The sequence below is a fragment of the Tamandua tetradactyla genome, chromosome 20, assembly GCF_023851605.1.
Source record: "Tamandua tetradactyla isolate mTamTet1 chromosome 20, mTamTet1.pri, whole genome shotgun sequence".
Taxonomy (NCBI): Eukaryota; Metazoa; Chordata; class Mammalia; order Pilosa; family Myrmecophagidae; genus Tamandua; species Tamandua tetradactyla.
Window position 1 is genome coordinate 60,754,475 of NC_135346.1, and position 23,211 is coordinate 60,777,685.

General features: G+C 40.6%; 1 protein-coding gene and 1 long non-coding RNA gene across 2 annotated transcripts in view; both read left to right on the plus strand.

Moving 5' to 3' along the window:
- The window catches only part of LOC143664644 (uncharacterized), a 33,310-nt gene extending 15,622 nt beyond the window's left edge, over window positions 1–17,688 (plus strand). The window contains exon 3 of the long non-coding RNA XR_013166565.1: window positions 17,579–17,688. This is a non-coding gene — a long non-coding RNA (uncharacterized LOC143664644). The remainder of the gene's footprint in view (window positions 1–17,578) is intronic.
- Window positions 17,689–21,686: 3,998 nt separating this feature from the next.
- On the plus strand, window positions 21,687–22,837 carry LOC143664646 (putative vomeronasal receptor-like protein 4). The gene has a single exon (XM_077138114.1). The coding sequence runs from the start codon at window positions 21,841–21,843 to the stop codon at window positions 22,777–22,779; it is 939 nt and encodes a 312-aa protein (XP_076994229.1). The 5' UTR covers window positions 21,687–21,840; the 3' UTR covers window positions 22,780–22,837.
- Window positions 22,838–23,211: the final 374 nt, after the last annotated feature.

The window sequence follows — 23,211 nt, forward strand, 5'->3', positions numbered from 1 at the left end:
TATAAAGTTATGAATTGTGTAACATCATGGATGGACCTTAAGAATATTATACTGTGTGAGATTAGCCAGAAACAAAAGGACAACTACTGTATGGTCTCACTGATAGGAACTTACATTAGTGAATAAACTTGGAGAATTTTGTTGGTAACAGAGACCATCAGGAGATAGAAATAGGGTAAGATATTGGATAATTGGAGCTGAAGGGATACAGATTGTGCAACAGGACTGAATGTAAAAACTCAGAAACGGACAGCACAATACTACCTAACTGTGATACAATTATGTTAAAACACTGAATGAAGCTGAATGTGAGAATGATAGAGGGAGGAGGGCAGAGGGCACAAATGAAATCAGAAAGAAAGACAGATGGTAAAGATTGAGATGATATAATCTAGGAATGCCTAGAGTATATAATGATAGTGACTAAGTGTGCAAATTTTAAAAATGTTTTTGCATGAGGAGGAACAAAGGAATGTCATTACTGCAGGGTGCTGAAAATAGATGGTAATTAATATTTTAAAATTTCAACTTATGCATGAGATTAAAGTAAAAAATGTTTATTTGGCACAAAATTTATATTTTGACTAGTGCATTTCCTAATATAATTTATGTAAACAGCTTAATCGAACACCATAATTACATGGAATCTTGAGTAGGACATGAGATTTTTGTTGGTTTGTCCAGAGTGATGCCCAGATAAAGACCCAGAGTGATGTGAGCAGTAAATAAAAAAGTATTTTCAAAGTCCCCTTCTGGGAATGGTGAGAATGGGGGGAAAAACTTCCCCAAGTTGAATTCTTGATATTCTCACAAGCAGTGCGGACAATCAAAGCTATAGGCTGAGCCCCCAATCTTAGGGGTTGTTCATATGAAATTTAACCCCACAAAGGAGATCAAGTCTACTTAAAATTAGGCCTAAGAGTCGCCCCCAAGAGAGCCTCTTTTATGGCTCAGATGTGGCCTCCCTCTCCAGCCAACACAGCAAGCAGACTCACCACCCTCCCCCTGTCTATGTGGGACATGACTCCCAGGGGTGTGGACCTCCCTGGCAACGTGGGGCAGAAATCCTAGAATGAGCTGAGACTCTGCATCAAGTGATTGAGAAAGCCTTGACCAAAAGGGGGAAGAGTGAAATGAGACAAAATAAAGTGACAATGGCTGAGAGATTCCAAACAGAGTTGAGAGGTTATCCTGGAGGTTATGCTTATGCATTAAATAGATACCACTTTGTTAGTCAAGATGTAAGGAAAGGCTGGAGAGAACTGCCTGAAAATGTAGAGCTGTGTTCCACTAGCAATGTTTCTTGAAAATGATTATATAATGATATAACTTTCACACTGTAACTGTGTTATTGTGAAAACCTTGTGTCTGACCATCCTTTCATCTACCTTATCAACAGACAAGTAAAACATATGGAATAAAAATAAATAATGGGGGAACAAACGTTAAAATAAATTTAGATTGAAATGCTAGTGATCAATGAAAGGGAGGGGTAAGGGGTATGGTATGTATGAAATTTTTTCTGTTTTCTTTTTACTTCTTTTTCTGAATAGATGCAAATGTTCCAAGAAATGATCATGATGATGAATATGCAATTATGTGATAATATTGAGAATTACTGATTATGTATGTAGAATGGAATGATCAAAAGGAGAATGTTCGCGTTTGTTTGGTGTTTTTTTGGTATTTAAAAAAATAAAGTAAAAAAATTAAAAAAAAAAAAAAAAAGAAATTTCGGTGGCTCCAGAACATTTCTGCCAACTGGGAAGGCACGTGGCTGGTGTCTGCTGTGGTGTTTGGCTTCTGGTTTCAAACAGCTTCCCTTGGGACATTTTCTTTCTGAATCTCCAAATGTCTGATTCTTGCATTGGGTCTGTCGGCTCTGTTCTCCAAGCATCTATATCTGAGGTTTCTTCAGGAATGATTATACCATCATCAGTAAATTAATCAAGACCTATCTTGAATGGGCAGAGTCCCATCTCTTTTTAATCAAAAGGTCACACCCACAACCTGGTGTGTCACACCTCCATGGAAACCATCCCATTGAAAAGATCCTACCCTTCAATATTAAATCAGGATTAAAGAACATGGCATTCTTGCAATACACAACAGTTTCAAATGGGCACAAACTCTGAATAAAATATTTTGAAAAGCAAATGGAAAGAAAATCGGATACAAATTAATCTTGGAAAAAGGAAATTACTCATGTGATACATTTATAAAGTCTTCCATAGCTGCATGCTCCAGTGTACATGGTTCAGGAAACCACATTATTTTCCTTGGTATAGAAGAGGATAAATGTCAGAATTTCCAGAATGGTTGGAGAATAGGGAGACTATCTCAGGTAGCAGGAAGCCACAGAGATGAGGCCCCTCCAAAGCTGGACATAATCTCCCCTAATATTCTTGCTGCTTCCTCAGTTATGCAAGTGCAGATGAGACTGTGCAATGTACTATGGAGTATGTAATATGCAGTGTTACTTCTCTTCTGAAGAAATACAAAAATGAAATAAACCTGTACAAAATTCATAGAGCAACTGACAGATGACTCTTAAAGTTGGAGAAATGGAGGCAGACTGTCTAGGAAATTGAATGAAAGAAATGAGCTGATTCTGAGGCTTCGCAGCATTTTTTACCTTCTATATATATCTGAACTGACCACTGGAGAGGACCACAACCCAAAAAATGCCAATGAATGCAGATTTAATAAAGCCTCAATGAAAACATTCTTACTTATGAAAATAAAAGGGTATACCGTGGCTTTACTGGACAGAAATAGTTTATTTATCCTTGCCTAGCTCTAGGCAAGCACCACAAATACTAAAAGCAGTGACCCTTTTCTCCCACCCTTTTGGGGCAGCAGAGAACTTGGGCAAAACCCTGTCTTCCAATGGACACTGCCACTCCCCCAAACACAAACTCTCTCTCTCTCTCTCTCTCTCTCTCTCTCTCTGAGAAATGCTGCCAAGAAGCTGTGGTGGGCCATTTTCCTGTACTCCCTTACAGTATGAAATATTGCCTCTCCCCATCCCACATAGAGCATTGTAGAAACACTATAGCCAGGGGGAAGATAAAAAAGAAGATTGTGTATATCCGTGTAGTCCTTTGACAAGTTTAAAGAAGTCCTCATGTGAAATTACTGTACACACAGACAGAAATGTGAGAACTGCAATATGCTGAGGAGTTTACCATGGCTCAAGATTCAGAGAGGCCACAGGGTGGCTACCACAAGTAAGCCAAGCTAAAATATCGCTAAAAAGCTCTGAGAAATTAATTATCATTTGAACTACAGCACAAAAGGTTAGAATATGATGTGTGTTCTGGACTTAAATAGATTGAATACCTGCTAAAATAGAAGATTGAAGTTGGGGTGAGAGTTTCATAAGATAATATTCAACAGTTCTTTGAAAATTAGTTGCTATACCAAAAACCTCAACTAGGGTGAGAAAAGAATATCAAAAGACTCAGAGAGAAAGATGACACGTTTGGGCGATAATCTGAAAAGCATGTAAAAATAAGTTTGATAAAATTCTATGCAAAAATTACAGAAACTCTTCAAACAACAAAATGAATGAAGATATAGTCACAAAGTAAAACCAATATTACATCAATAAAATTTCCTTAAAAAGCTGTAGGGAGGGTGGTGCAATGATAGCTCAGTGGCAGAATTAAAAAACCATAGGGAATTTTTAGAAATGTCTAGTAAAATAATTGAAATAAAAATCCACTTTATGGGTTTGATATAATAGAAAAGTCAGGGAAATATGCAGTGAATTTTAGGATAAATAAAAAGTAAGTGTCTAATAAGGAAAAAACATATTTTTTAAAAATAAAAGTAATGTTATATGCATATTACTGGAGTGCCCGAAAACATAAGTGTACAGAGTGACTGGTATTTGCATAAAAATGGGTGAACACAGCCCAAATTTAGTAAACGATGTAATTGTCAAGATTCAAACCTCTGAGAATAGCAAATAGGCCCAATCTCCAATGCACAGCGTATTCAAATTTCTGAAAACCAAGGAAAAGAACAACAGTTGAAAGAGTGCAGAGGAAATTCTTTCTGGGGACTAGTGGTTTGAATGGCAGCAGATTGCTCCATGAGAAATCATAGAGAGCAGGAGAATGTGGCACAACATTCTTTTAAGGGTGAAAGAAATGATGAGCCACCCTTCTTTAGCTAATAAAATTATTCCTTAGGAAGAAAGGTGAAATGAAGATACTCTCAAATGAAAGAACTTTAAGAGAACTAGGTGCCAACAAACACAATCTGAAAAAAAATTGACCAAAGTAAGTTCTTCACAGAAAGGAAATGATATAAAAGAAAATATGAAATATCAGAAATGAAGAAAGTATAGCAGAAAGGCTAAACATACCATCAAATAGATATTATTTTGCTTTTGAATTTTTAAATTTAGGTTAGATGGTTGAGATGAAAAATTATACCATCATTAGGTTTTATTCTCAGTGCAAAAGAAGTTACCATTTAATGAAAGTATGTGATGAAAGAAAGAAAATAAAGGTACCCAAAGGATGAGGTTTCAGTGTTCCACATGAGTTGGTAATACTAGCAGCTGTGGAAACTTTCATTTATATATGGAAATCACTAGAGATTTGTGCTAGAGCTATTTAGAGTGTTTCTTTTCTGCCCAAATTAAATAGATAGAAGAGGTGACACTGTTCATGTGATAGTAAGGTGAAATAAATGAGGGTCAAACATTTGCATATTGGAGAGCAGTGCTTAGGCCTGATATGCCAGGACAAATTTACAGAGCTAAAAGGAACCAGGGTTGCCTCAGGCTTCCCAAGTCAAAACCCCAACCCCAGGTTCCTGATTGACAATAAGAGAAAAATAGAGAAATTCTGTAAACCTGATCCAAAGTCCCTGGAGCTAGCACACAGATGTAGATATACATTATGCTGTGAAATTTACTTTCATTTTGGTAGGACCAGATGCTGACTAATTTGGATAGTTGTAATGGCACAAATAATTCTTTCCTGGAACTTCAGAGCTTCTGAAAAACATGGGACAAATGTGATATTCTACTAGATTGGCCTAAAATCTGTCTTGGATTTCCATTGCACATTATAAGTTTCATATCATTAATAGCAGTGTATCCATTCACCTGCTTTTAAAGCCTCTGAACCAAGTGAATCTGATTGGCCACTTTATCAAGCTTTCAAATCTAGCAAGTCCCCACCTCAAGTCATCTGGAAGATATGTTCAAGATCAGGAATTGCCTTGATATAAAGTACCACTGACCAGTTCTTAATCAGAACAGGTATTATAGCTTCTTCCATTCCCTTCACAAATCTACTCCTATCACCATTTTCACCTTTCATCAGTCCTGAGAAATAGATTGATTTCATTGGGCCCTCTGAAACATTCACATTCACTTTTATTAACAAGGTAAGGTCTCAGTCCTGCAGGTGAGAACTAAACCACCGAGCACAGAGTTAGGGGATCGGTGAATGCTGGCATCCTGAGAGGTGATGACTTGGTTAAAATTCCCAACTCTTGTGGGAATCCATTAGGCCACAACCATAAGAGACAGTATTTATCCACAGTTTAATGCACATTCCAATGTAAATTTTTCATTTTTGTAGTGCTCTAGCTATTAGGTATTAGTACATATTTTAAACAAAAATCTATTTTCTTATGTACATTTTCTACCAATCCAAATTTTACCTTATCCAGTAAATGGAACTGACTTAATTTTCACCTAGTAGCCCTTCAATCTTTGCAGGCTAGAATATAGGCTACAGTATTATTATTTTAATTCATGAAATATTCCTGGTTTCCATGAGAAAATATTCTCTACTCAGATTTCAACCCTCTGAAAATGTACTTCTTTGTTAATGTTTGCTTTGAAAAGTGTCCTCAATATTAAATAGCACATTGGCAGAAAAATGTACCATTGTAGGAAAGGGTAGGAATACAATAATATAAATAGATTGTTTTTTTTTCACTCAGGCAAATTTATGTTTTTATTTAAAGACAAGAGTTTTAAAGTAGACGTTCTCATTCACGCTAAAGCCTTCAATCCATTAGCAGTAATCCAAATGATCATTTTAGAGTTGAAAACTTTGAGCTCGACAATTGTGGAACTTTAAAGTTGACTTTTAAATTTGGAGACAGAACCATGATTGAAAAGAGCCTCTGAGCACAGCCTGGCTGGTCTGTCTGGGATGGCCTCTTTCTCTACTAGGGAAGCACAGCTTCTGTGACTCAGGCAGGACTAGGGGATCAGAATGCTTGACAGAGACTACGAGGTGAACTATTTGCCAGTAGACAACCATGACCCCTGAAAGTCCAGACAGATGGACAGGGATAGGCTGAGAGTTGGTGCTCTGGACACTGCCCTGGGCACAGAAACATGGGTTCAGAAGAAGAAATGTAACCATTTTAAAATCAGATGGTGTTGGCTGAGAGGGCCAAGATGGCGGCTTAGTAAGGTACGCTCATCTTAGTTACTCCTCCAGAGCAACTACTAGGTGACCAGAAACAGTGCAGAACAGCTCCTGGGGCCACAGCAGGGACCGGACACAGCGTACTCAAGTCTGGACTGGCTGGACTGGCTGCGAGACTCTGCTGTGGTGAGCTCTCCGAGCGGTGCATGCTTCCCTGGGACACGGCGGCTGGTGGCCAGCCCCCCTCCCTCCCTCCTTCCCGGAGTGGCTGAGAGTCTCGGAGAGGCAAGTTCCCCAAGCCACAGTGGCCGGCGGCCGACACCCCTCTCTTGCGGGCAGCTTCCCAGACCAGCTACGAGTCTCGGATCAGTGAGTTCCCCAAGCCACAGCGGCCGGCAACCGGTGCCCCTCACCCACAGGCGGCTGCCCAGAGGGAAAGGAGGGAGTCTCCAACAGTGGCAGGGACTGGGTCCAACCAAACACCAATAGTGGCATTAATAAAGGAGCCACAACACCTTTTGCTGATGGGACCCGCAGACAGACAAGCACCACATACTGGGCAGGATAAAAAAAAAACAGAGCCCAGAGACTTCACAGGAAAGTCTTTCAACCTGCTGGGTCTCACACTCAGGGAAATCTGATTAAATGTCCAGACACCAGCAAAAAATAACAAATCACACCAGGAAAATTGAATATATGGCCCAGTTAAATGAACAAACCAATAGTTCAAATGAGATACAGGAGCTGAGATAACTAATTCTGAATATATGAACAGAAATGGAAAACCTCTTCAAAAACCAAATCAATAAATTGAGGGAGGACATGAAGAAGGCAAGGAATGAACAAAAAGAAGAAATGGAAAGTCTGAAAAAACAAATCACAGAACTTATGGGAATGAAAGATACAGTAGAAGAGATAAAAAAAATGGAAACCTACAATGGTAGATTTCAAGAGACAGAGATTATAATTAGTGAACTGGAGGATGGAACATCTGAAATCCAAAAAGAAACAGAAACTATAGGGAAAAGAATGGAAAAATTTGAGCAGGGGCCCAGGGAATTGAATGATAATGAGAAGTGCACAAATATACATGTTGTGGGTGTCCCAGAAGGAGAAGAGAAGGGAAAAGGAGGAGAAAAACTAATGGAAGAAATTATCACTGAAAATTTCCCAACTCTTACGAAAGACCTAAAATTACAGATCCAAGAAGTGCAGCGCACCCCAAAAGAATAGATCCAAATAGGCGTTCTCCAAGACACTTACTAGTTAGAATGTCAGAGGTCAAAGAGAAAGAGAGGATCTTGAAAGCAGCAAAAGAAAAACAATCCATCACATACAAGGGAAACCCAATAAGACTATGTGTAGATTTCTCAGCAGAAACCATGGAGGCAAGAAGACAGTGGGATGATATATTTAAATTACTAAAAGAGAAAAACTGCCAACCAAGAATTCTATATCCAGCAAAATTGTCCTTCAAAAATGAGGGAGAAATTAAAACATTTTCAGACAAAAAGTCACTGAGAGAATTTGTGACCAAGAGACCAGCTCTGCAAGAATACTAAAGGGAGCACTAGAGTCAGATACGAAAAGACAGAAGAGAGAGGTGTGGAGAAGAGTGTAGAAAGAAGGAAAATTAGATATGACATATAAAATACAAGAGGCAAAATGGTAGAGGAAAGTACTACCCAAACAGTAATAACACTAAATGTTAGTGGACTGAATTCCCCAATCAAAAGACAGAGACTGGCAGAATGGATTAAAAAACAGGATCCTTCTATATGCTGTCTACAGGAAACACATCTTAGACCCAAAGATATACATAGGTTGAAAGTGAAAGGTTGGGAAAAGATATTTCATGCAAATAACAACCAGAAAAGAGCAGGAGTAGCTATACTAATATCCAACAAAGTAGACTTCAAATGTAAAACAGCTAAAAGAGAAAAAGAAGGATACTATCTACTAATAAAAGGAACAATTCAACAAGAAGACATAACAATCATAAATATTTATGCACCAAACCAGAATGCCCCAAAATACGTGAGGCATACACTGCAAATACTGAAAAGGGAAATAGACACATCTACCATAATAGTTGGAGACTTCAATTCCCCACTCTCATCAATGGACAGAACATCTAGACAGAGGATCAATAAAGAAACAGAGAATTTGAATATTACAATAAATGAGCTAGACTTGACAGACATTTATAGGACATTACATCCCACAACAGCAGGATACACCTTTTTCTCAAGTGCTCATGGATCATTCTCAAAGATAGACCATATGCTGGGTCACAAATCAAGTCTCAACAAATTTTAAAAGATTGAAATCATACACAACACTTTCTCAGATCACAAAGGAATGAAGTTGGAAATCAATAATAGGCAGAGTGCCAGAAAATTCACAAATATGTGGAGGCTCAGCAACACACTGTTAAACAACCAGTGGGTCAAGGAAGAAATTACAAGAGAAATTATAAATATCTCGAGGTGAATGAAAATGAAAACACAACATATCAAAACCTATGGGACGCAGCAAAGGCAGTGCTAAGAAGGAAATTTATTGCCCTAAACACCTATATCAAAAAAGAAGAAAGGTCAAAAATTCGGGAATTAACTGTCCACTTGGAAGAACTGGAGAAAGAACAGCAAACTAACCCCAAAGCAAGCAAAAGGAAAGAAATAACAAAGATTAGAGCAGAAATAAATGAAATTGAAAACATGAAAACAATAGAGAAAATCAATAAGACCAGAAGTTGGTTCTATGAGAAAATCAATTAAATTGATGGGCCCTTAGCAAGATTGACAAAAAGAAGAAGAGAGAGGATGCAAATAAATAAGATCAGAAATGGAAGAGGACACATAACCACTGACCTCACAGAAATAAAGGAGGTAATAACAGGATACTACGAACAACTTTATGCTAATAAATACAACAATGTAGATGAAATGGACAAGTTCCTAGAAAGGCATGAACAACCAACTTTGACTCAAGAAGAAATAGATGACCTCAACAAACCAATCACAAGTAAAGAATTGAATCAGTCATTCAAAAGCTTCCCAAAAAGAAAAGTCCAGGACCAGACGGCTTCACATGTGAATTCTACCAAACATTCCAGAAAGAATTAGTACCAACCCTGCTCAAACTCTTCAAAAAAATTGAAGTGGAGAGAAAGCTACCTAATTCATTCTATGAAGCCAACATCACCCTCATACCAAAACCAGGCAAAGATATTACAAAAAAAGAAAACTACAGACCAATCTCTCTAATGAATATAGATGCAAAAATCCTCAACAAAATTCTAGCAAATCGAATCCAGCAACACATTAAAAGAATTACACATCATGACCAAGTAGGATTCATCCCAGGTATGCAAGGATGGTTCAACATAAGAAAATCAATTCATGTAATACACCATATCAACAAATCAAAGCAGAAAAATCACATGATCATCTGAATTGATGCAGAGAAGGCATTTGACAAGATTCAACATCCTTTCCTCTTGAAAACACTTCAAAGGATAGGAATACAAGGGAACCTCTTTAAAATTATAGAGGGAATATGTGGCATATTTCTCAGGGATTGGAGCCTAGTCATACTTAAAAATTTTTAATCATTTCTACCTTCTCTCCCTGTCTCTCATGTCTGTAGCCTAACTCACTGTTCTCCCTTCCCCCTCTCGTCGTAAACCTCCCATCTCAGTAGCTTATCTCAAAACCACAAGCCTTCCTGTTATTCTGTCCTTGCCTCTAGCTATCTTCTACCGCCCTTGCCTAGCAACTACCTTTTAGCTTGTGTAATTGGCTCTCCGAACCCCCTACCCTCTCCCCTACTCCTCCCCCTGTGCAACTGTATATAACCTGAGCTCCCTGGAGCCTCGGGGTCTTTTGTGCACTTGAGCCCCCTCAGTACTTATAGCTCATACCATGTAACAATAAAGAAGCTTTGTGCTGATTAATTGGCCTTTGGCTCAAGTCCTTCAGTCCCCTAGCTGAGACGGCTAGGTTCCGCTTACCTCAGGTTTACACCCAGCGAGCTCGCCCCCTCTCACCCAGGGTTCTGGCCGCGAAGCAGCCCGGCTGCGGCTATCCCGGCAATTGGCGCCCAAACAGGGACCCTCTTCAGCCAGCCCGCGGCAGACCCCTGGAGACTCTCCTAGGACCTCTCCGAACCAAGGTAAGCCCCCAGACTCTCTCGCGAAATAAACGCCGTCCTAGGATTCATTCTTATTCACGCAGAGTAGTCCTCCTAAATTCAAAATGGGTTCATCTCTTTCTAAAACCCAGGTCCCCCAAGTGAGAGCGCTGGCCGCTCTGCTAGATACCCATAGGTGTAAGGTTTCAGCCCGGCAGCTGCAAGTTTATTGGGACCTCCTGCTGCCGTTTAACCCCTGGCTGCTAACGAGCCCGCTTTGGACTCCAGCTACCTACAATCAACTCATTACCAGGGTCACAGACGAAATGGAGCATGAAGGCAAGCGTTTTCCTCCAGGGCTTCTCCCCACACTCATCACCATCCGCTCTTGCCTTCAAGGCTCCTTGCCCCCCACTGATGGCCGGCCGAAACCAACTAAAAGCGTCACTACAGCAGCCGCTGCAGAGACGCAGTCCGGCTCTAAGTCGGAGCCCGACTCTGACGCTGAGTCCCTCCTCGAACAGCTTGAGGAACGCCTCGAAAAGCACCCGCCCCTACAGGACTATGGCGGAGAGCCTCAGTGTGGAAAAACTAACTCCACCCTTCCGCCTTCTTCCCCATCATCCAAACCAGAAAAGGGCCGTAGCCTTTATCCCGCCCTCCCGGAGGAAGTGGAGGCGGGATGTCCTGTCCCCTCCTCCCTACCCTCCGGCCCTCCCCCGGCTGCCTATCATCCTTCCCTTAGCAACACCAACCCCTTCTTCCCAAAAGCGCAGCCGCAGTTTTACGCACCCCCGCCACCACCTTACGCAGGGCCGTGCACAAAACTATCGCCATCTCGTTCACCCCGGCCGCCCTGTTACAATCCCACAGGTGGCAACCCCCCCTCGGGTCCAGGGCAGCTCTAGCCCCCGGTCCGGCCGCTGCCGCCGACACAGGCAGCACTCTTCCCCATTGATCTCACCCCATCCCCGCAGCACCCATTCCCGTGAGTTCCCCACAGTGAGGAAGATATAAAGCGACTGCGCAAAGCAGGCAAAGAGGATGGGCTTACCAGTCCCTACGCTACCCAGCAACAGTTGCTCCAAAGGATTGGAGCTTCTTCGAAAGAATCCTACTTGCCATAATTTTCCTGTGCATCATCGTGTTTTAACCTGCTCATTTTCTTCCTCTAGGTGCTAACCTGCTTATTATTTTCAGTAAAACTGTTTTTCTAGCACACCCCTCCGGAATTTTCACCTGGCGACTCCTCCCTGTAACACTTCTAATTTTCTCCACAGCCACTTCTGCAAAACCTCCTGAAAGCGAAGTGTGGGCCACAATCCAATATCCCCCAGGATTACTGTTCCTCACCCCCGATTCCCCCACATTCCCACAACCTTTTGTTAATGATTGCTTACTAGATCTCCCATGCGATCCCAATATCCTCCCCGCTAGTGCGTCTCTCAACCTATCATCATTCCCCAATTTCTCCCCCCCTCCTGAAGCCCTAACGATTAACCTTACCTTTTTACAGAATTCGTCAATGCAAGCCATCCCTGAAGTCTCCCAGCCAAACAACAAACTACTAAACCTCATATTAGCCAATCTTTCAGGGCAAGCAGAAAATGGGCTCCCGTGTTCTCCTCAATAGCCTAATTGCATCCACCTTATCTACTCCTGAACCATAAGCGCAGGTATACTCCGCGAGAACAAGCCAAAAGCCCTCCTTTTCACAGGACCTTGGCCAGCTAGAGAAACTGCACCCGGATATAACCGAACTCGCCCGCACCCGCCGGTGCGGCCCCCAGTTCCCCTCTGCTCGCCTGGCAGCTTTACACCCTCGACTTCCTTTACAGAAATCCCGTGGCTCCCGTGTCATTCTCCCCCTCGAACTCACAACTCCTCCAAATATAACTTCTTCGTTCCCTATAACCCCCCCTTTTCTTAATGGTACCAGCAGTTTCACCCACCTCTCTCTCTGTAGAAACCTCAGCTGCCTAAACCTACGTCCCTTCCTCGGAGCAACCGAATCCCAAGGGCGCCTGGTCACCTTCAACAGCACCCAGCAGCCCCCAACTGAGGGTAACAAAGTTACCGGTCCAGACTACTATGCGTTTAATGTTTTAGGTGGCGAAAACCTCACTTCCACGGTCTTTTTAAGTCCTTCATTCTATTTCTTTACCTGCTCAAACTATAGTCACCCTAACACATGTCACCTACTTAACTACCTTAATACCTCTTTCTCAGTAGTTTTCATAGTACTTCAACCTAGACTCCTGTAGATCCCGCTCAACGCAACCAGGTGGGTTGCTCCTGCACTGCCCATGGACAGCTCCGTCACTCAGCTCAGCCCACACGCGAAGCGAGACTTCAGAATCACCGCCGCCAGCTCTGCAGCCATCATCGCCTCTGTAACAGCAGCTGTCACCGCAGCCGTCACCCTCACCCAAACATCTACCACCGCTGAAGTGCCGTGCAGACTGGACTCAACACCCTTACTCCCCAGGCTGTATCTGCCCTGCGGCAATTAATAGACTTACTAGCTTTATATGCCAAAGCACTGTATGAAGCAGCCGCCTCTACTTTTGATGGACGTTACCCCTTCTCCCGCCTCTGTATCACACCTATCCTTGTCAATACCTCCCGGCCCCGTCTCACCCTGCGTGAGTGGACATTCTCTGCCTATAATAAATCTCTCTGGAACTAGGCGCACAGCCTAGTAACTCAACTTCTAAACATAAAAGGCTTGTCTGTACCCAAACTCTCTAACTCTATCCTTACAGACCTCCTCCACAAGTTTCCTCCTTCTGTCAACCCTCTAATCTCATCTTCTACAGCATTATACTAATAATCCTCATCTGTATCTTCTTCCTATTCTAGTGCCTTTTCTCAAAAATACCTCACCATAAACGACAAACTCAACTCCTAGCCCTAGCTACTCTTAAGCTCCAAAATCCCTTTGCCGATACAAACAATTGTCGGCAAACACAAGTTTGGCTGGCTAGTGTCGCTCACCCTCAGGACTGATCACCTTGAGGAGGCTGCCCCATACTGCTGTAACACTGGCCCAGCAAGCTGTGTGCCTCCGTCACTCCTCTGTCCTGTATATTCCCCTATGGGGGCTGCACGTTACCAGAGCATGTGCATCTGGGGCCGGCTGGCTACCAGATGGGTACCGCTGGGTGCAACAGAGTGATCGCAGAAGACAGGCCGCTCAAGCAGGCCTCCTCTGGCTCTTCTGGGGCATATGAGATTTGCATAAGGGTCGGCTCAGCACATACCCTTCCCCTGAAACTCTGAGCCCCACACACAAGGGGAATCTCATCCCTACCCCTCCCAGCAAAGGTTAATGCCCACCACCTGTCATGCAGGTGAGCCTTTGAAAGAAAAAGGAGAGGAATTGTGGCATATTTCTCAGGGATTGGAGCCTAGTCATACTTAAAAATTTTTAATCATTTCTACCTTCTCTCCCTGTCTCTCATGTCTGTAGCCTAACTCACTGTTCTCCCTTCCCCCTCTCATCGTAAACCTCCCATCTCAGTAGCTTATCTCAAAACCACAAGCCTTCCTGTTATTCTGTCCTTGCCTCTAGCTATCTTCTACCGCCCTTGCCTAGCAACTACCTTTTAGCTTGTGTGATTGGCTCCCCGAACCCCCTACCCTCTCCCCTACTCCTCCCCCTGTGCAACTGTATATAACCTGAGCTCCCTGGAGCCTCGGGGTCTTTTGTGCACTTGAGCTCCCTCAGTACTTATAGCTCATACCATGTAACAATAAAGAAGCTTTGTGCTGATTAATTGGCCTTTGGCTCAAGTCCTTCAGTCCCCTAGCTGAGACGGCTAGGTTCCGCTTACCTCAGGTTTACACCCAGCGAGCTCGCCCTCTCTCACCCAGGGTTCTGGCCACGAAGCAGCCCGGCTGCGGCTATCCCGGCAGGAATATATGAAAAACCCACAGCTAATATCATCCTCAATGGGGAAAAATTGAAAACTTTCCCCCTAAGATCAGGAACAAGACAAGAATGTCCATTATCACCACTGTTATTCAACATCGTGTTGGAGGTTCTAGCCAGAGCAATTAGACAAGAAAAAGAAATACAAGGCATCAAAATTGGAAAGGAAGAAGTAAAACTCTCACTGTTTGCAGATAATATGATTCTATACGTTGAAAACCCCAAAAAATCCACAGCAAAACTACTAGAGCTAATAAACGAGTACAGCAAAGTGGCAGGTTACACGATCAACATTCAAAAATCTGTAGTGTTTCTATACACTAGTAATGAACAAGCTGAGGGGGAAATCAAGAAAGGAATTCCATTTACAATTGCAACTAAAAGAATAAAATACTTAGGAATAAATTTAACTAAAGAGACAAAAGACCTATACAAAGAAAACTACAAGAAACTGTTCAAAGAAATCACAGAAGACCTAAATAGATGGAAGGGCATACCGTGTTTATGGATTGGAAGACTAAATATAGTTAAGATGTCAATTCTACCTAAATTGATTTACAGATTCAACGCAATACCAATCAAAATTCCAACCACTTATTTTTCAGAAATAGAAAAACCAATAAGCAAATTTATCTGAAAGGGCAGGGTGCCCCGAATTGCTAAAAGTATCTTGAGGAAAAAAAACGAAGCTGGAGTTCTCACACTGCCTGACTTTAAGGCATATTATGAAGCCACAGTGGTTAAAACAGCATGGTACTGGCATAAAGATAGATATATCGACCAATGGAATTGAATAGAGTGCTCAGATATAGACCCACTCATCTATGGACATTTGATCTTTGATAAGGCAGTCAAGCCAACTCATTTGGGACAGAACAGTCTCTTCAATAAATGGTGCCTAGAGAACTGGATATCCATATGCATAAGAATGAAAGAGGACCTGTATCTCACACCCTATACTAAAGTTAACTCAAAATGGATCAAATATCTAAACTTAGGTCTAAGACCATAAAACAGTTAGAGGAAAATGTAGGGAGATATCTTATGAATCTTACAATTAGAGGCAGTTTTATAGACCTTAAACCTAAAGCAAGAGCACTGAAGAAAGAAAGAAATAAATGGGAGCTCCTCAAAATTAAACACTTTTGTGCATCAAAGAACTTCATCAAGAAAGTAGAAAGACAGCCTACACAATGGGAAACAATATTTGGAAACAACATATCAGATAAAGGTCTAGTATCCAGAATCTATAAAGAGATTGTTCAACTTAACAACAAAAAGACAGCCAACCCAATTACAAAATGGGAAAAAGACTTGAACAGACACCTCTCAGAAGAGGAAATACAAATGGCCAAAAGGCACATGAAGAGATGCTCAATGTCCCTGGCCATTAGAGAAATGCAAATCAAAACCACAATGAGATATCATCTCACACCCACCAGAATGGCCATTATCAACAAAACAGAAAATGACAAGTGCTGGAGAGGATGCTGAGAAAGAGGCACACTTATCCACTGTTGGTGGGAATGTCAAATGGTGCAACCGCTGTGGAAGGCAGTTTGGCGTTTCCTCAAAAAGCTGAATATAGAATTGCCATACGACCCAGCAATACCATTGCTAGGTATCTACTCAGAGGACTTAAGGGCAAAGACACAAACAGACATTTGCACACCAATGTTTATAGCAGCATTATTTACAATTGCAAAGAGATGGAAACAGCCAAAATGCCCATCAACAGACGAGTGGCTAAACAAACTGTGGTATATACATACGATGGAATATTATGCAGCTTTAAGACAGAATAAACTTATGAAGCATGTAATAACATGGATGGACCTAGAGAACATTATGCTGAGTGAGACTAGCCAAAAACTAAAGGACAAATACTGTGTGGTCCCACTGATGTGAACCGACATTAGAGAATAAACTTGAAATATGTCATTGGTAACAGAGACCATCAGGAGATAGAAATAGGGTAAGATAATGGGTAATTGGAGCTGAAGGGATACAGACTGTGCAACAGGACTGGATACAAAAACTCAGAAATGGACAGCACAATACTACCTAATTGTAATGTAATTATGTTAAAACACTGAATGAAGCTGCATCTGAGGTATAGATGCAGCTTCATTCTTTTTCTGTTGTCTTTCTATTTCTTTTTCTAAAGTGATGCAAATATACTAAGAATGATGAATATGCATCTATGTGATGATATTAAGAATTACTGATTGTATATGTAGAATGGAATGATTTCTAAATGTTGTGTTAGTTAATTTTTTTAATTAATAAAAAAATCAGATGGTGTTTAATGGAGAAAGAGTTATGATCAGCGTTAAGGTTAGAGGTAGATTGGCTCTTTAAAATGGGATGGTTCATGATACCACAGAATAAGAAAATGTAGCAGTTGCTAAGCAGTGGGTTCTCTATTCCCGGGAATAGAGGAAGTACAGAGACTCAGGGCCTGGGGGTGGCAAAAAACACTGTGGGAGCCTAGAATTCCAAGTCACTGAAAGCTGTCCAGAGAAAGTCTATAATCTGGCCATCATAGCTTCTTTCAGTGTAAGTGTCCTTTCTGACCTCCAGAAACACAACTGACCAGTAAGTGAGGGAGGTGAGATGGAACGCAGTCTGCTTTCTACTTCCCGTGCCAAATGCCTCAGCTCAGGACAACGCTCCATGGAGGAAACTGTGCCTCACCTAAACACATATGAATGGGGTCATTTTCCTGATTTGTACAGGGGGCTGTAGAGTCTTGCTGTGACCCTGAAAACCAGGGAACCCTGGAGGACACAAGTGGATCACTGGGTCATTCCTAGGTCACCAGGAATCTCTTGACCCAGCATGGAAACTTTGTGCATCTGCCAGAGGCTCTGCTCAGTTTGAAGACAGGGTATTGTGGGGCTTCTGCTTTGTTAATGATAATTGTGACCGCACAAACCAGTGAGACCAAGGTGGCTGAGGAATTGTGCTCTAATGCAGAAAAGTTTGGCTCCCAGCTCTCCCTAATCTGCTGTTTTTCAGTCATTAGTTAAGTTCAGTTTTCCCTTTGGTGGCTCCGATTTCTACCAGTCCCTAGGTCACGTCCTTCCTGTTTCTACAGCTGACATGATAATTACGGCCTGGAGGGAGAGGAGCTGATGACGTCCCTTCCTTATAACCACGTCCTAGGGGCCTCGTCTCACACGCGACTCGCTGCAGGACTCGGCTGGGTGAGTGTCTCTTTCTCAGCCTCGTTAACGTGAGTGTTCAGGGCTCTAGGTGGGGATAGCATGAGGGAGTATGTTCTCGGTGAAGTGAGAGACTTCTCTTCCCAGAATTTCAGTCATATCTCTACGACTCATAGCTAAAAGCAGTGGATGACTCCAGGTAAAAAGATCAGTTTTATGAATCTTATGGATTTCTATTGTATTTTAATTGGAATAATCCATAATTTTTCATTTTAATAGTCTCAAGTAAAATTTACTTCATACATGTATGTGAAATTTTATTCTTTAAAACATACAAAATATGATCTAATTCAGAAGTTTTGTCATCTAACTTTGTTTTAGTACTGTTTAAATAATTGTACCCCAAAATATTAAAAAATAAAGAGAATTTAATGGATGACCATAAAGGTAAGTGTTTTCTTCCTTTATAGTAAGTGCTAATAGAGAATTTTCTTTTTCTTGTTACCACGAAACTGTCTAGAACTATCACCTCTGCTGTTTATCTAAGAGTTACTTACTAACTCAAATGCATGAGGGATAGAAGTGCTCAGATGATTCAAATATATCATAAAAATAAATTCAATTTTGTATTTTGGGTTTTCTTAACCTAATATTTATAAAAGTATATCTGTTAATTACCACCACTAAATTTTATCATTGAAAGAAAATAAGATGGTTAATTTTTGTTGTGTGTATGTTACCACAATAGAAATAATTAAAAACATAGAACTACACAACACAAAGTGTCAAATCTGATGTAAACTAGGGAATGTGGCTAACAGCATAGTTATAATAATGGTGTTTCATAAATAGTAACAAAGGTACCACAAATGAAAAATGTTAATAATAGAGAAAACTGTGTGTGATGAGAACTCTGTACTGTCTGCATGACTTATGTGTAAACCTACAACTACTCCAATAAGAAAAAACAAAAATAATAAAATGCATATAACCCAGTTTTGGAGAGATTTGTTTCTGAAGGAAAATATTTTGCAAAATTTGAAGTAAGTGATATTCTCTTATTTTTAAGAATTACTCTCTGAAGAATGTATCCCTAGTATTTACTCAAAAGTTTTAAGTTCTAATTTCCTTATTAAACATAACGTTCCCAAAATCGACATGTACGTTTCTACTCAGCGAGTGCATCATCATGCGTGTCACGCTCAGGTTGTCTGAGAAGTGTAGGGACAGTGTCTTCTGGTGTCTTTGTGTCTTTAAGTGGAAGACACAGGATGGAATCTGGACACTGAGGAGAACAAGGAGCAGAGAGATGACCATAGTGACCGTCCATTTGTGCCTCAAAGGACACCATAACCGCAAATACCATGCTCTGTAGAAGTCCTTATTTTGGTCTCTGGACATGGGGGGATTTTAAGTGTTTCTTAAGGTCGTTCGTGTTTAAAGCTCTGTACTTCCTGCCTGTAGGACATAGAATGTCTGAAAGTGGTCTTGAAGTGATCCTGATCAGGTACGTGGTGCAGAGGGGCATGTTCTCCATTTCATTCCCAATTCAGTGTTTGACAGGGTTACTATGACTCCCATCTTCTCCTTATGGTGATACATTTGGAAGTGATGGTAAAGATCACGTGAGCCTTCAGAGGAGAAAAAAGGATTATGTTTGCACATATCATACAGTTGTGGTGGTTAGGAAAGCACTGGCTGGACAACGTGTTTACTGTTTGCTGAATTCATAGCATACAGTTTGTGATCAAGCCCCTCCAGGGTTTTTTCTACCTCCCACCTTTACAGCAATGAATATCCTTGTCAGCAAGCACAGCAATGCTCCATAAGTACCACTGCCAAAGAACAGTAGATGTATTTCTGTGACTCAGTGGTATCTTACACTTAACATATTTGCCCGTTTGATATTTGTACATTTCAAAAAGATTGCTTTTCTTGGAACTCATTAAATGGAAAAGGTGCTCTCCCCCCCTTTGCACTTGTCAGTTGGGGTCTCATATTGTCGACTGTTGCCATGGAGTCAACCCACCCCCTCACCTGTCACCTGTAAACCCCATGGTAGTTTATGCTGTGCGTGATTGTGCTTTTAATAGGATATGAGGAAATGGCAAGGGAATCATATTTCTACACTAATATATTTAAACAAAGTATGGGTCATTGTTTTATGATGTAGATTATATGATAAGGCAGGCAGGGTGCAAAGATCCAGCAGGTGAGCCCTCTTTCAGTAAATGGTAGTCCTTTCCTCAGGGATGGGGAAGCCTGGAGTAAAGAACTGAGCTGAATATCCGTTGAAGTGAGGGAAGGAAGAAATGCAGTTCTTAGTTGTGTACTTTTATCTAATAATTTTTATTATCTGTTTTAAATATGGCTTACACTAGAAAGGGTATATTAATGAACTGATTCAGACACATGTTTATGGGACATAAACATACATATGCTAATGTCCCATGTGCAAGTATTACTTACTGGACTAGGGTGGGATCTGTATGATGTGGAGAGTGTTATAACACCAGGTGTAAACATTATCCTGGTGCTTCTTTACCATGGGTCCAAGATGGGCACTGAGCTCAGCTGTGCTAAGGGTGCACATGTGTGTTGATTATGGTTGTTGGGGTTAAGGTAACTGTGTCCCTCTAGTTTTTGAGAAAGAGTAACAAGCAGTTGATCAACTGTGCAGTATCTGTTTTATAAATTCATACATAGTGGTTTTAGAACAGTGTTCTACCTTTCTTCATGCATTTCTAATTGTGAGCCAAGAATACTAGTTTTTAATATTCTTGCATTATTGTAGAAAATTATAGGATGGCATAATTTTAAATATCTTTGAAAACATAACTGAACCCTCCTCAATATAAGAAGTAGAATATAAGGCAATGTGTGGGCTTTTCGTTTTTGGCATCTCATACAGGTGAATGTTTTCAAAACCTTTCATACAAATGGATAAAATAATTATACAACATCCAAGGAAATTAGCACAAGAAAATAATTGTAAAACTTCAGTGAAATTTTTACAAAGGGTTCTTGTGTGGAGATATTTTGATTTTGACTCAAGGGGGATTATCTTTACTATTAAATGCTTAAGTATTTTTCAAGGGATGAGAAGGTATCCCTGTATTAAGCAAAGTCTCAAGAAAGTGATAACTATGTACTCATTTAATGCTACCTTATTACTGTCATAAAGTGGAGAAAAGTGTTTTTATTCTCCTGATAATTGAGAGCTTGCATTGGCAATTCCCTCTTCAGATGAAAAGAGCTTACATGAGGCATCTCTGTGTTGGAAACTAAACTAGGAGGTAGCAGGGTCCAATTTGAGAAGATGCAGTTCAAAAGACTTGTCTTAGAATAATGGTCACCCAAAGATGTCTATTTCTTAATCCATTTGGAGCCTCCATATAAGATACAGCACTGCTGACCCCTTGATTTCAGCTCAGTGAGATACATTTCAGAATTTTACAACCAGAATTGTAAGATGGTAAATTCCTGTGACTTTCAGCCACTAAATTAGTGGTAACTTACTACACCAAGAACAATGAAACATGAGATTGCATTGTCATATCCCATGGGGAGATTCATTAAAATAGTTTGATATTAATGTAGTCTTTTGTCCTTTCATTCACAAGCAACAAAATTAAGTAAATCTACTGATGAAATTCTACCACTTCTTCCATGCACATTTTTAGGGAGTAAGCCAGAAGAACAAAATCACAGAAAAGATCTAATGAATGTAAGAATTGATTTCTCAATTGTCTATTTTGTTTATTGTATTCCTGTTAACATAAATCTTAACTTTAGTTCAGCTCTACAACTAAACATGACTTTTTTTTAATGTCCACTACCATTCTTATATTTAATATAAGGAGGAAAGATAAAATGGGAAAGGATTACTTTCTAAGGTGAGAGGCTCAGGTATGACAAGAATATAGATGATTGGCTGTAATTGCCTAATAAGTATTGATGTTTTTCATAAACATGCCATTTGGTGTATAAAATAGTGCTGAGGATTAAATTTTAAGCATTTATCAGAGCTAGTCAGGATTAATGAATGATTGGGTTATATAAAAATGATGATGGTCATGATGATTTTTACTGTGCAAGAAAGAACATTGATGACATGAGATCTTTTATTTTGTTCTGCTTCCAGAATTACAAAATATACTTCCTCTTGCCATGAAGATGAGCACAGCACCCACTTATGTTTATGTTCCAACTTATGTTGGGAAATAAATGTCTTATTTCCCAAGCTGGCATTGGAATCTCAGCAAACACCATCCTCCTTCTCTTCCGCGTCTATACTCTCCTTCTTAATCACAGTCCTAAACCCACTGACCTGACCACCGGTCACTTGGCCCTCATCCACATAGTGATGCTCCTCAACGTCATCATTTTGATGTCTCCAGACCTGTTTGAGTCACTGAATTTTCGGAATGATGTTAAATGTAAGACACTTTTCTTCGTGAGCAGGGTGATGAGGGGCCTCTCCATCTTCACCACCTGCCTCCTGAGCGTGCTCCAGGCCATCACCATCAGCCCCAGCTCCTCCTGGTTGGCGACATTTAAACATAAATCCAAAAGGTTCATCTTCCATATCTTAATCTTCATCTGGTCCCTCAGTTTGTCTTTCAGTAGTAACGTGATCTTTTACACTGTGACTTCTTCCAACATGACCAATAGCAATCTTCTGATTCTCAGTAAATATTGTTCACTTTTCCCCATGAAATCCATCATCACGAGTCTCTCTTTCATTATGACAATATTCAGGGATGTGTCCTTTGTAGGAATTATGGTCCTCTGTAGCATGTACATGGTGATTCTGTTGGACAAGCATCAGAGGCAGTCCAAGCACCTTTACAGCATGAGTATTTCCTTGAGACCCTCCCCAGAGAAAAGGGCCACCCAGACCATCCTGCTGCTGGTGAGTTTCTTTGTGGTCATGTACTCGGTGGACTTTATTATCTCATGTTCCTCAATCCTGTTATGGGAGTATGACCCCATCGTCCTGGGTGTCCAGAGTTTCATGGTCAATGTCTATGCCACTGTCAGTCCTTTTGTGCTAATCAGTTCAGATAAAAGAATAATCAGCGCTTTGCAAAGTATGTGGTTAGAAGTGCCATTGATTTTAACAAGGTGGTGATGAAAGTAACTGGGTTCAAACAGATGCTGATGCCACCAGTTAAACGGTTGAAGTAGCACAGGATTTGCTATCCTATTTAACTCAAACGTACCTAACTACACTTGGAAGGTATCTAAATTTTTAGACAACTATTATCCCCCAAATTTATGGTTTTTCAGTTCAATGCCCACCATCATTTACTATTTCTGTAAGTTTTCAAGCTTCTTTCACTATAATTTTGATTCTGAGAACATATATGGGAAAACTTTTCTTTCTTTGTAAGGTGTACTCATTAGATACCCCTATTGGTAAACATACCTCTCAGTGTTTTAATTTAGAAAATATTTTACCCTTATTCATTAAAGTTATTTTGCAGTTCTAACTTGAATATTAATTTCTCTCAGGCCTCTTATATTTTACTGCCCTGTTTTATGGGTTCTACTAAGATAATGG